A 13,108-nucleotide genomic window follows, 5' to 3' on the forward strand; every position below is an offset into this window, starting at 1 on the left:
TGGAGGTTTTTCTAGTGAGATACAACCGTTGGATTGCTTTTGAATAAACAGTCTAGAAATACGAGTAGTGATTTGTTAGCTTGTTAAAGAAAATTTTATTTTGAGTGGTAAAGGCTGTCCTACTGAACTCCCAGACATTCTGAGGCTTTTTAATCATTAGCTGTTGGTGATTCTTCATCTTTTTTTTTTTTTTTTAAATCACAATCCTCTGAAAAAATTGATAATTATTTCCCAGAAAAATTCAGGTATGCAAATGCTTGCAAAATCTTCCAAATCATTTTTTGAGGATTTACAGACTCCCAAATCTCATTTCAGTAGATGTTGGGAGACTCAGAAGGGCAGAATAGGGGCAGCAAAATCAATGTTGTTTCAAAACTTAAATTCTACCAGGCATTTCCATTCTGTCAACATGTGTTTATTGAACACCTACGATGTTTCAAGGCATCCAGCAGTGAACAAGGCAGAAAAAGGCCTTGAGCTCACAAAGCTTATATTCTGGAGGATGTTGATTGTTAAGGTGAAACATGGTGGTCTTGACCCTCAGAATTAACTCTCGCTGGTACTTGTACATTTCAGGAGCCCCCTTTCTTCAGAAACTGGAGATGATTCTGATTAATTGACCTGACAGTGCATGGCACATCATATTTACTTGGGAGGATTTAATAACCTTAGAGACTCCCAGAGGAAACATGAAAATTTCCACATACTATTATCCTAATGGGATCATAGTAAGAGAAAGTGCAAGCAAAGATTTAAGGTTCTCACAGGCAGAGGAAGCTTTTGGTCAGTCCTTAAATGCTGTTGGGTTTTTTACCTGAATTCACAGAAGATGGAAAAGTCAGGGCAACAGAAACTGGAAGCAGGGAAGGGAAACATTTTATGGCGATTTATTGTCTTAGGGGAATGAATAATCTGTTTCTTGAGAAGTATATTATTTATAATTTAAAAATATGTGTGTGGACCCATTGTTTTGATAAGTTACAGCAGGAAATATTTTATGTACTTGGGAATCTGGGGAGAGAAAATAATAATCTGGAATATTCTATAGAGGTGGTTCTCAAAGGGTCATTTAGGACCAGCAAAGTTGGTATCCACCACTCCCAAAAACAGAAACCGTGGGGGTGGGGGTGGGGCAGCAGTCTGTGTTTTAATAAGCTTTTCAGGTGGTTCTGATGCTCCCAAAGTTCAAGATCCACTGCTCTACAATGATGCACAAATTATTGCTTTTTTAATTTGACTCACATTTATCAAACATAAACACGTGCAAGTTGTATTGGGAGCTTTTGAAGTTTCTAATGCAATGCACATTTCTTAGCATGTTAATTCTCCTTTAAAATATTCCCATACCTAAAGCAAGTCTAGTTTTATTTTTTTAAGTATCCTAAAATAAGATTTATATCAAATTAGACCATTTTATATCAAATTAGACAACGTAATTGGAACACCAAATGTAAGGGCTAAGATATAGTAGATGCACTATATATTACAGTTTCCTTTAGCTTTTATCTGCAAGCACTTGTTTTTCTTTAATTTGTCATAGAGATTATTAATTCGCTCTCTTAATTTTACAGTTTGAAGGTGAATAAATTGTAAGAGTATTAAATATTAAAAAAACTTAAAATTCTATTTATGGGTTATTTTGGATGTACACCCCTTCGGGCAGCTTATAATATAATATTCTGAAGTCGAATGGAATTTTAGATTTCTGTAGGGCAGAGTTGAGTTTGAGTTTAAGATAAAAGAGAATGAGTGGTGTAGGAAATACTGCATTTTGACATTGCTTCTGGCACCACCTGGATTTCCCCAGGCCCTACAGCCTGAGAGTGCAAAGGAGTTACCTTGACAATGAAATTAATGATCTACAATTTTCTGGATTTCCTTCCCCATTTGCTAACAGCACATTTCAGCCCCTTCCCCAGAGGATCCCCCAGTTATTTGGGGAGTTTTCAGAGTGTATTTGGATATGCTCAGGAGTGTGGCTGCCCTGGCTCCTGAGTTCTGCTCAGAGTGGGTGCCTGAGAGCCCTCTGATGGCCCTCTGCCACTGCCCCGATGCCCAGGGCCTCTGCGAGAGGCTGCTTTCCTGCCCAGAGCCCTGTGTCTGCTGTGCCCTCAAACCTCAGAACCTTCTATAGGTTGACAGGTGCTCAGTTACTGGAAGAACTCACGGGCGCCATATTTTATCATCAGTGCAAATTCCTATCTAATTTCCCAGTCCCTCCTTCTCTTTCGTAGATACTCACATACTCAGTATGGAAGCTCTCCATGCCTGACACAGGCTAATACAGACAAATTCAAACTTTGCTGGGGAGGGGCCTGCAGGGGACTGGTTTCCGGGACACGTGGCCTGTGCAGTCGTCCACCCGTGGCCCCATGCTCAGAAGGGCCCTGTGTTTGGTTTTTATGCTCTGTTGTGGCCATCCCAAAATTTGTAGTAATTTTTGAACACAGGGACTTGCATTTTTATTTTGCACCGTGTTCCTCAAATTAGGCAGCGGTCCTGGGTAGCTGCTCACCATTCAGCAGAGACCCAGACTCTGAACTTCGGTTTAGAGATAGTTTACTAGACTATGCCTGCTTTTTCTTGAGTCTGTTCTTGAGGTTCACATTAACAATATCTAAACTCTCCTTAAACATTTCTCAATATCTGGTAATAAGATACTAAATTTAAATATGATTTCTATTATAGGAGTAGAGTCTATAAATTTGTAGGAATCCTGTAACATTTTACTATTATTGACTTTTTAGATACTAAGTCAATTTTGGGATTAAAAAAAAAAATCACATCTGTTAACGGATTTCCTCCTGTCAAAGGTGGTGAAAGTTTATTTGGAACCACATTAAATCTGATTCATTTGTCAAACACAAATGGAGGACCCATTCAGTGCTAAGCACAAGGGCCATAAAAATGGAATCATGCCTGTCCCTGTTTTCTAAGATCTCATAATGGACCTAGGGTGACAGATGCAGAGAACAATGATTTCTGCCTGGGGGGCTTGGAGACAAAGTAGGGGAAGAGATTAAATATCATTTAATAAATGCAATACTGCACAGAGGGACTTGGTGTCTGTGAAGACACTGGGAATGTACTTTAGGATTTGAATCATTAAATCCTGGCCAAACTTGTGTTTTGACTCCTGTTTTATCACTTTTTTTCTCCCATGCATTTAGCCTCAGCACCCCAATCCGATGAAGGCTCTGACATTGACTCTGAACCAGATTTGCCACTAAAGAGAAAACAGCGCAGGAGCCGAACCACTTTCACAGCAGAACAGCTTGAAGAACTGGAACGAGCTTTTGAGAGAACCCACTACCCTGATATTTATACCAGGGAGGAACTGGCACAGAGGGCGAAGCTCACCGAGGCCCGAGTCCAGGTACTGACTCTAAACATCCACGCCCTGATTAAATCCGGACCAGGAAACCAAACAGTGTCTTCTCATCTAAGGCAGATTTTATTTTATTTTATTTTTTTTAAAGACTTTATTTATTTATTTGAGGGAGAGAGCACGAGCAGGGGGAGGAGCAGAGGGAGAGGGAGAAGCAGAGGGAGAGGGAGAAGCAGGCTTCCCGCTGAGCAGGGAGCCCCATGCGGGACTCGATCCCAAGACCCTGGGATCATGACCTGAGTCGAAGGCAGACGCTTAACCCACTGAGCCACCCAGGCGCCCCTAAGGCAGATTTTAAACCCAGAGGATAAATATGTTAGGAATGGTACCTCACTGTGAATTGTAGCCCTTTAGTGGCATAAAGTTCCCACCACGTTCTCTCTAGTGCCTTTTCTTTGTCTTTTGCCCTGTCCTGATGGCACTATCGTGACCTCTTTTTAATTTTTATTTATATTTGCCTGATCACTCCCATTGAATGTCTTTTGTTTTAGGTATGTCTATTGTATCCAGCAGTATTTTACTTTGCTAACCAGTCAGACAATTTTTTTTTTTCTCACTTAAGAGGTGGGTAAGTCGAATTAAATTTATCGATGTGATCAATATGTTTGGCTCCTTCTCTGTCATGTTGTTGGATATAAGTATTTTATGTGGATAGATTTTAAAATGATCTATTTGTTTTCTTTGCATTCTTAGGGTTTTTTTTTTTTTTGTTGTTATTTACGAAAATGTGCTTTCTTATTTTAGCCTTTGGTTATCATAATTAGGAGAATATGATTATATCAGATATAACACCCAGAAGTGTGTCAGTTCCTGTTCACTCCCCATTTCAGGAATCCTTGTTACATACCAGGCACTATATGGACTTCAGGGGTGGTACACAGATAATAGCAAACAAATTGTGAGTGGTCTCCTTGGACCAAGCACTGTTCTAAGTGCTTTACATGAATTAACCCATTTACTCGTCATTAAAACTGTATGTTGGTACAATTATTATCCCCAATTTATTTGTCAGACTATTGAAGTAACTACCCAAAGTCCTAAAACTAGTCAATGATAGACGTAGCTTGATTCTATATACTTGCTCTTGATGGCCTTTCAATTATGAGGATGGGCAAAGGTGTATTAAGAAAAATTCCTTCTAAAGGTGTTGTAGTCCTGAAGCATTTCAAGTAACTATATTATTTTAGGAATAGTTTGAATTATCTTCCGAACTTTTAGAAGTAGTCTGAACTCTCTGGAAAGACTACTTTGGTATAATAGGTTTCTATTGATCGATAGAATAACGTTTTCCCTATTAATAAAGATAGTAAAACACTGTTTGAAGGCTTAAAAATGTATTAGGGTATCCTGAAACTCCTTAAGTTACCTTATCATCGTCAGAATGAGGCTGGAGACTCAGCAGTGAACCAGTCAGTTGATATGGTCTCTAGATTGATCATTGCTTTCTCATATGCAGCTGATTACCTCTCCTATTCTAGGTTTTTACAGAAATAGCCTCTTCCAGGGTACAGAGCCTAGTCAGAGTGATTGTCTTATTCAACCTGACTTGCCATATATCATCATAGTGCTAAGAAAGTGAAGGAATGCTAAGATGGATTAAGACAAGTCTCCCAAGCAGCTACAGCCTAATATGGTTAATGAGGTAAACACAAATAATTAAAAAACAAACAGATATGATAAGTACCATAAGAGAGAAAGTGCAGTGGGAGTTGAGAAGAGGAAAGAATGAGATCTTGCTGGATAACAAAAGAGGCTCATGAAGAAGGCAGATTTAGGATGAACTTTTGAAGCTAAATAGAAATTCTCTGGACAGGGAGGGTGGGGAGAGTACATTAGTAAGAGAGACTAATGTGGGCAAAAGCACAGAGAGTTGGATGCACATGAGTTACATACCTGGTGATCTTTCATTTTTGCTCATGTCAAAGGAACAGGGAATAGTTCAGTTTGCTTGGAGGGTAGGAAGAGGTAGGGTGGCGGGGAGGAATATGGTTGCAAATCTAGGCTGAGGACATCCTGTGGAGGGCTTGGGTTTCAGGCAAGGGCTCTCACAGTTGATGTGATGGGCAGTAGGCATGAATGGGTCAGGGGCCATGGGAATGGAAAGGAAAGGACCGTGGCAAAAGGTATTTGGAGGTGGAAGCAGGAGATGGGTAGGAGGGTGAGTGAAGAGTCATAGATGCGTGGAGGCTTACAGTGCAGATGTTTTACAGCTGGAACTACTATCTATCTGTTACATTGGGATACAGTGTTCCTCTCCAGAAATGACTACCGCTAACTACAAATCATGATAATTTACATACATACATTGTATGATATAATACTATAGGTAGTGTATGTATCATGATATTACTTATAACAATGTTACAAGTATTGTATATATCAAATCTAATTGCTTTTATTACAGTTCTGTGATTACCTGGTTTAAATCTGGAGTTAGATCTGTTCACATCTCCATTCTTCCAGCAAACCTTTATGGAGTGCCCACTGCATTCGAGGATTTGACCCCTATATTTCCTGTCTGGCCAACCTCACATCCCGAGTCAGTCCTTTAGACAGATAGGAGATCAGCTCTGCACTCAGAGTCACAAACACTGATTTTAAAGAAATCAAACAAAGAGTGTGATGGAAAACTGAAAGTGTTCCGTGTTGTTGTCTGTCATTCCTGCCTTTGCCAAAAACAAGGATGGAGGGCAGCCTAAATCTCAAACCCATGCAGCTTGTGCAGTGCCCAGCATTCACATCTGGCCCAATGAATGTCAGAGGAGAATAAGAAAGGCCCATTAACTTGCAGAGGACATGGGATCAAACCAATAAAGCGTGGTTCATATTTTTCTATACAGTGACCTCCTCTCCAAAGCAGGGCCCTCATTAACCTAACAGCTGTCCTAATGTGGCTTTAACCCGGTGACTCTTTACATTCCTTATGGCTTCATTAGTTCCCTTGAGACACATCATGTCTTGCACCACAGCTATGATCTACGGCCTAACAAATTCCCTACAACACCCGGCATATGGATCTTTTACTTAACACAGCAGGAAAAAGAAGGGAGTAGTTAATCACTGATTAAAATGCCAGAACAAAATCCTTTAGTTTTTAGAAGGATCTGGGAAAGCGGTAGCAACGTCAGCTCCCTTTGAGTGATAGCCAGAAAGTGTGAGTTAGTTTAATTTGTGGCACCTGGGAAAACCAAACACCCAATGAAAAAAACCCCTCAAACAAGTCTACATGCTTTTTTTTTTTTTCCCCCAAGTAAAATATTTCTAAAGTCTTCTGGATAGAGATGACACTAAAGCTATAAAAACTTAGGCTTTTGTCAGTATTTAATAAAAATTTGTTTAGCCCGTAGCTCTTGTGTTTCTCACAGCCAAATCTGAGGACACAATCTGAGAATTATTGTACACCAAAGACTAATTTGCCTAATTCACCTCCTGGGTATTATTATGCAAATAATGGCAAGCATCAACGTTTAGTGGGGAAGAATGCAAATATTTATGATGTGCAAAAGTTTTATTAAATATTCCATCTAAGAACTCCACCAAACAGGGAAGTAGCACTCTTTTACCACCAGGATAGTGGAAGACAGCAAAGGAAGCTATTTGAGGAAACAGCATTTAAGTAGGAATCAGAAGATGTGGGTTTTGGTCTCAGCTTACCTACTCTGTTCTGCTGAGGAAGTCACTTAATTCAATGCTGTAATCCTGCTGGCTTCAGATTTTTTTTTTTTCTTTTAATTTTAAAATATGGGGTAGGTTAGATCAGATGATCTCAGTCTAGGTCCACAGATGACCAGGATAATCATGGATGGACTTCAAGAAATCTAGGAGACTTGAGATTTGTACACACAATTTTGTGCCTTTGCCTCTACCTGTGTGTGTGTGTGTATGTGTGTGTGTGTGTGTGTGTGTACACAGACATTAACTAGGGGGGTATCCCTGCCTTTGTAATATTCTCAAATACCTCTGCTCCCTCTACTATCCCCCAATTAAAAATAACTAGGTACAGGACTTATCATCAGTAATTGGAGATTCTCATAGAAGCCCAATAGGGATTGATTGATTGATTTTAATTCCAGTACAGCTAACATGCAATGATATATTAATTTCAGGTGTATAATAGAGTGATTAAAAAATTCTATATATTGTTCAGTGCTCATCACAATAAGTGTACTCAGTCCCTGTCACCTATTTCACCCATCCCTGCACCCACCTCACCTCTGGTAACCATTAGTTTGTTCTCTGTAGTTAAGAGTCTGTTTTTTGGTTTGTCTCTTTTTTTCTTTGTTTTATTTCTCAAATTCCACATATGAGTGAAATCATATGGAATTTGTGTTTCTTTGACTGACTTATTTCACTTAGCATTACATTCTCTGGATCCCTCCATGTTGTTGTAAATGGCAAGATTCCATTTTTCTTTTATGGCTGAGTAATATTCCTTTGTATATATATGCCCCACCTTTATCCATCTATGGATGGACACTTGGGCTGCTTCCATAATTTTGCTATGGTAAATAATGTTGCAATAAACATAAGGGTGCATATATCTTTTCAAATTAGTGTTTTCATATTCTTTGGATAAATAGCCAGTAGTGGAATTACTAGGTCGTATGGTAGTTCTATTTTTAATTTTTTGAGGAATCTCCATACTGTTTTCTTTCTTTTTTTTTAATAACCTTTTTTTTTTTAAAGATTTTATTTATTTGACAGAGAGAGACACAGTGAGAGAGGGACCACAAGCAGGGGGAGTGGGAGAGGGAGAAGCAGGCTTCCCACTGAGCAGGGAGCCCGATGCGGGGCTCAATCCCAGGACCCTGGGACCATGACCTTAGCTGAAGGCAGGCACTTAACAACTGAGCCACCCAGGTGCACCCTTTCTTTTTTTTTTTTTTTTTAAGATTTTATTTATTTGACAGAGAGAGAGACAGCAATAGAGGGAACACAAGCAGGGGGAGTGGGAGAGGGAGAAGCAGGCTTCCCGCTGAACAGGGAGCCCAATGCGGGGCTCGATCCCAGGACTCTGGGATCATGACCCGAGCCGAAGGCAGACGCCCAACCGACTGAGCCACCCAGGCGCCCCTCCATACTGTTTTCCACAGTGGCTGCACCAGTTTGCATTCCACCAACAGTGCACGAGGGTTCCTTTTTCTCCACATCCTCACCAATACTTGTTTCTTGTGTTTTTGATCCAGTGGGGATTTAAAGTCATCCAACAGATCTGTATAGTTCAGAAGGTAAGATAGGTATGGAATATTTGGCCCTGAAATTCCCTAATGATGCAAAAATATGATCATCCTGAAATTCTCTATGGGGGTTTGCTTTGGGATGAATGAAGATGCAGTTGAGTATGTCTCTCTGTGTGTCCATGATCCTCTGATATTCCTGGGAGCATGGCACTTCTCCTCATCAACCTTATGCATTCTCTCCCCAGCCTGCTCTTCGTACAGTGGTCAGAGCTGGACAGCAGCTGTGACAGAAGGGCTGGGAGAGTGCGATGTGGAAAGAGAGGGGGTATAGAGTGAATGAGAAGGTCCAGGGATGAACAGCTGGTCCTGAATTTACCTACTTGGAAAGTACTATATTTGGCATTGGGCATCATCACATTAGACATCACTGAATCTAGTGTCTAATCAAGCATTTTATTTTTTTAAAAGATTTATTTATTTATTTTAGAGAGAGAGGGAGTGAATGCGAGAGAGGGCATGAGCAGGGAGAGGGGCAGAGGGAGAGAGGAAGCAGACTCCCCACTGAGCGGGGAGCGTGACGCAGGGCTCCATCCCATGACCCTGAGATCATGACCTGAGCCTAAATCAAGAGCTTGTTGCTCAACTGACTGAGCCACCCAGGTGCCACTAATCAAGCATTTTAAATCTTGTTGTGAATTCTCTTTCTGAGCATTAAGTATTTCATTCTCCCCCCATATTTCAAATTGCATTTGAAACAACCCATCTGGAATAATGTGGGTTAGATTGCCTTTGGGGACCACACCAAAAATGTGAACCAGTAATTTCTCGATGGGCAAAATTAGGCTTCTGGGATAATTAGCAATAATCCATGAAACTTGGAAGCAAATTTGACCTAAGTCTCCATTCAAGCCAAACTGGCTTTCAATTATTTGAGGTGTTATTTGGGTACTTTCCTGTTTGCTCATGGGCACAAAAGGCTTTGGCTGTAGACCACAGAGCTAGGAAAACAAAGCAAGGCTTTAATTCTTGGGTGGCTAAGACAGAGATGGCAACGCGACATTCATACTCAATAGCTAACATTATTGAACACTTAATATCTCTTAGGTATTCTTCCAAGGGCTTTGATTGTATTGTCTCATTTAATTGTCACAACAATCTTGTGAAGTAGTTTTTTATTCCTCCCATTTAGTAGATGAGAAAGCAGAGGCCCATAGGTAGTAAGCAAATAGTTCAAGGTCACAGAGTTAGCAAAGTGGGAGGCCTGGGAGTCAACTTTTGCCTGGTCTGCATTTCACCTATGTGAATAAAAAGTATTACTATACCATTTAAAGTACAAAGTTTTTGGGGCACCAGCGTGGCTCATTTGGTTAAATGTCCAGTTCTGGGTTTCAGCTCAGGTCGTGATCTCAGGGTCGTGAGACTGAGGCCCATGTCCAGCTCCGTGCTCAGCGGGGAGTCTGCTTGAGATTCTCTCTCCCTTTTCCTCTGCCCCTCCCCCCATTCATGCATTCTCTCTCTCTCAAATAAACAAATAAATCCTTAAAAAAATAAAGTACGAAGTTTTCCCCAACTTATATTGCTGAGAGTCTGAACAAATTTGTTACTTATTTGACCCAAGAAGATAAAAAATTATGAAAACCTTGTTCTTTTTTTTTGTGGGTCATTATCTTTTTTCCCTAGTTATCATGATGTTATGAGGATCTTTCAATTGAAATTTTGTTTTGAAAATTCATTGGATATTATATTACTTCAGACATGGGTCTGAAGATTGTTTCCAAAAGGCATGAATATAGCTTTGTGGAAGGGCTCTGTAGAGAGATAAACAAGTAGGGAAAGATCCAGGGGCAGATGATAAGACACCGGGTTGTAGTTCATCAGCTGAAGTAAAAACTTGCTTTGTGGGAGGGTTTTGATGTCAGGTGATATTATACAGGCAAATGATCAGCATTTAACTGCAGCCTCCTGCCCTACTTCCTTCCCATGTTAGCTGTGGTGTGGAAGGCCAGGTCATATGTGGGGAGAGTGAGATTACATTGAATTATAGGTCATAGAATTACATTTAACAGGTGATAGCCAACTTTGTAAAACTTGTTCTTTCTGTCCTACTGGCTTAGACATTGGCAGAACACTCATACTCTCCTTTAGAACATCAGAGGCCAGTTTGTTTCTGTCGCCATTGCTACTCTTTTCAAAACAAAGAGAAGTTTCTGGTAATTGTAACAACTGAGTCATAAATGCCTTCCTTTAGATGAACTTCTTCAGTGTTATACACTCAGGCAGTTCATTTAGTAGATTATTCATTGATTGTTAGGAATTAGTGAAACAATATTGAAAGAGTTATCTAAGACCTCTGAGTACTAAAGGGAATGCCTTTCAGTTAAAGATGGGGTCATAGCAGTATCCCAGGATCATTGTGCCTGGTCAGTTTGGATCTTTAAAATGAAGATTATTTCAAGGGCACCTTTTTCCTTTTAAAATAATAGATAAATCTTTTATGAGTTTCAAATTATAAAGAAGGCAAGGACCACTTTCTGATTTGCAACTTCAGTATATGTATGTATGTATGTATGTATGTATGTATGTATGTATCTATCTATCTTTAATGCTACTTTTGGCAGACACAGCTGGTTTTAGGAGATGCAGAAGGCTGATAAGGGCAAGATGATAAAAAGTCTGGTTAAATGACCAGCGACAGGAAGGATAGTCCTCAGTCCTCAGTAGTCCCTGGTTCTCTCAGGAATAAATAGCCCTCTGGATTTATTTAGCCTAAATTTAAACATCATTTGAATTCCTTCCACTGGCAGACTCTCGAACCTCCTGTTGAAGGTTTGTTTTTTAGTAAAGATTTGCTTCCCAATTATTTCTCTTCAACTTTTATTGTAAGAATAAGAGATATTGTATTGTAAATACGAGAACTTTCTAATACAACTGCTGGTGGGTTTACTCAGTGTCTTCAGTTTTTGGATCGTTTTGGAAAAATGAAAAGAAAACCCCCAAAACCTTACATCCCTAGTCTTTTGGATATTTGAAGCTATCTGTAGAAAGTTATGATGTTTCTTCTGATTTATTACTTGAGCAAAGACATGTTTGATGTAAAAAAAATTGGGTTATGGAGGAGATAGAAGGATCTTGGATCCACAGCAGGTTGAGATGGACGGAGTGATCAGGCAGAGCCACCCACTGGGTACATCAAACCTGGTTTACTTATCTAAAGGTTACAGGAGGAAGTTGGCCCAGAGAGATTGGCAGCGTGCTCTTTTAGCGATGGAAGTGCGAGCTCTGGGTTCTTCCTGAAGGATCTCACCGGTGGAATCGAGGCTAGTAAGTCTGAATGAGTGAAATCACATGAGAACCTTGGGAAATCCAGTGCTCTTCCCAGCCTAAAGTGGGAGATGCCCTGCACATAGTTTGGTTGAGACCGGTGTCAGGAACTGCTTCACCTGAGCCAGGTGTGACTTATTAGTCTCCAGGTTTTTAATGTAAAATATGACCACGGTGTGTGGTACAGCACAGCACACGCAGGCAAGGAAATGGCCCCAGTTTCTTACCCTCTGCCTCCTCAGCCTAAAACAGCTCGTTCCAGACACTTCGGCGTGTCCTGGTAACAGACGCTCAGATTTGCAGTGAGCAAACACAGTTGACGCAGACCTGAAATGGAGGGCTGGCTTGTTCATGGTTCTATTATCCCAGGTGGCAATTTATTAAGTTAAGTAAAACTCTAATTCAATTATGGATCAACATGGGAAAATATTGACTTACCTTCTTTTCCTGTTGGAAACTTAAGGAGTATTAAATGTTAGTATTTTGAGGAAGTTCAAAAAGCTTTCTTTACCAGGATCATGCGGTGTGCTTGGAGAAGGCCAGACTCCTTTTCAGACAAGTGCTTGGGTGAATAGCAAAAGTTTAGGCAGATGCCTTGGCAAAGTGTTTGTTAAACTGGGTTTTCTTGCTCCAAAAGGGAGAAGTTCCTGCCTCCACTCTTTTAAAAGTTTCCACGACTTCAGAAAAATTACAGTTAAGTTGTTGTTCATTTTGTTCCACAAGGACATCAAGCCTTACCTTTTCTTAGACACATTGGTCTCCTGCATTATCACCTCCATCTGGAGTGACCTTTTGTTGAAATCTTGTCCATACTCTAAAATGAGTTCAAACTCTCTCTCCACTCAGAACTTTCCCTGATTCTCTGCATTTCCAAATATGGAGCACTTACCTCTCATGAGCATTATTTCGGTTTCCTTGAGGGCTCTGTGAATTCCAGAGGATAAGCCTGAAAGTTATTGGAGTGCAGGGATCCTGTCTTATCCTCCCATTTCATTCATCCCTTTTCCCCTCTGACTGCAAGCACGATGCTTTATCCATATGGAGTTTTCAGTGAACTTTCCATATAGGAATTAGAATATCTTTAATTGGTAGAAATACTCTATAATTTTGGGAGAAAGGTCACAAATGCACTCTGTCAAATCCTTCAAAGTTCCACATTTAAGCGGCAGATGTAAAAACTGGGCAAGATGATGGGGCCCATTAAAAGCCTTATATCACA

At 40.3% G+C, this 13,108-nt stretch overlaps 1 protein-coding gene across 2 annotated transcripts in view; it reads left to right on the forward strand.

Annotated features, from left to right (window-relative positions):
* PAX3 (paired box 3) overlaps positions 1-13,108 on the forward strand; it is a 95,262-nt gene that overhangs the window by 61,218 nt on the left and 20,936 nt on the right. For both annotated transcript variants that reach the window (XM_032410689.1, XM_032410784.1), the window contains exon 5: positions 3,171-3,376. In XM_032410689.1, coding sequence (XP_032266580.1) covers positions 3,171-3,376 — 206 coding nt within the window. The remainder of the gene's footprint in view (positions 1-3,170; positions 3,377-13,108) is intronic.

Source organism: Phoca vitulina, unplaced genomic scaffold, assembly GCF_004348235.1.
Source record: "Phoca vitulina isolate PV1807 unplaced genomic scaffold, GSC_HSeal_1.0 scaffold1, whole genome shotgun sequence".
Classification (NCBI taxonomy): domain Eukaryota; kingdom Metazoa; phylum Chordata; class Mammalia; order Carnivora; family Phocidae; genus Phoca; species Phoca vitulina.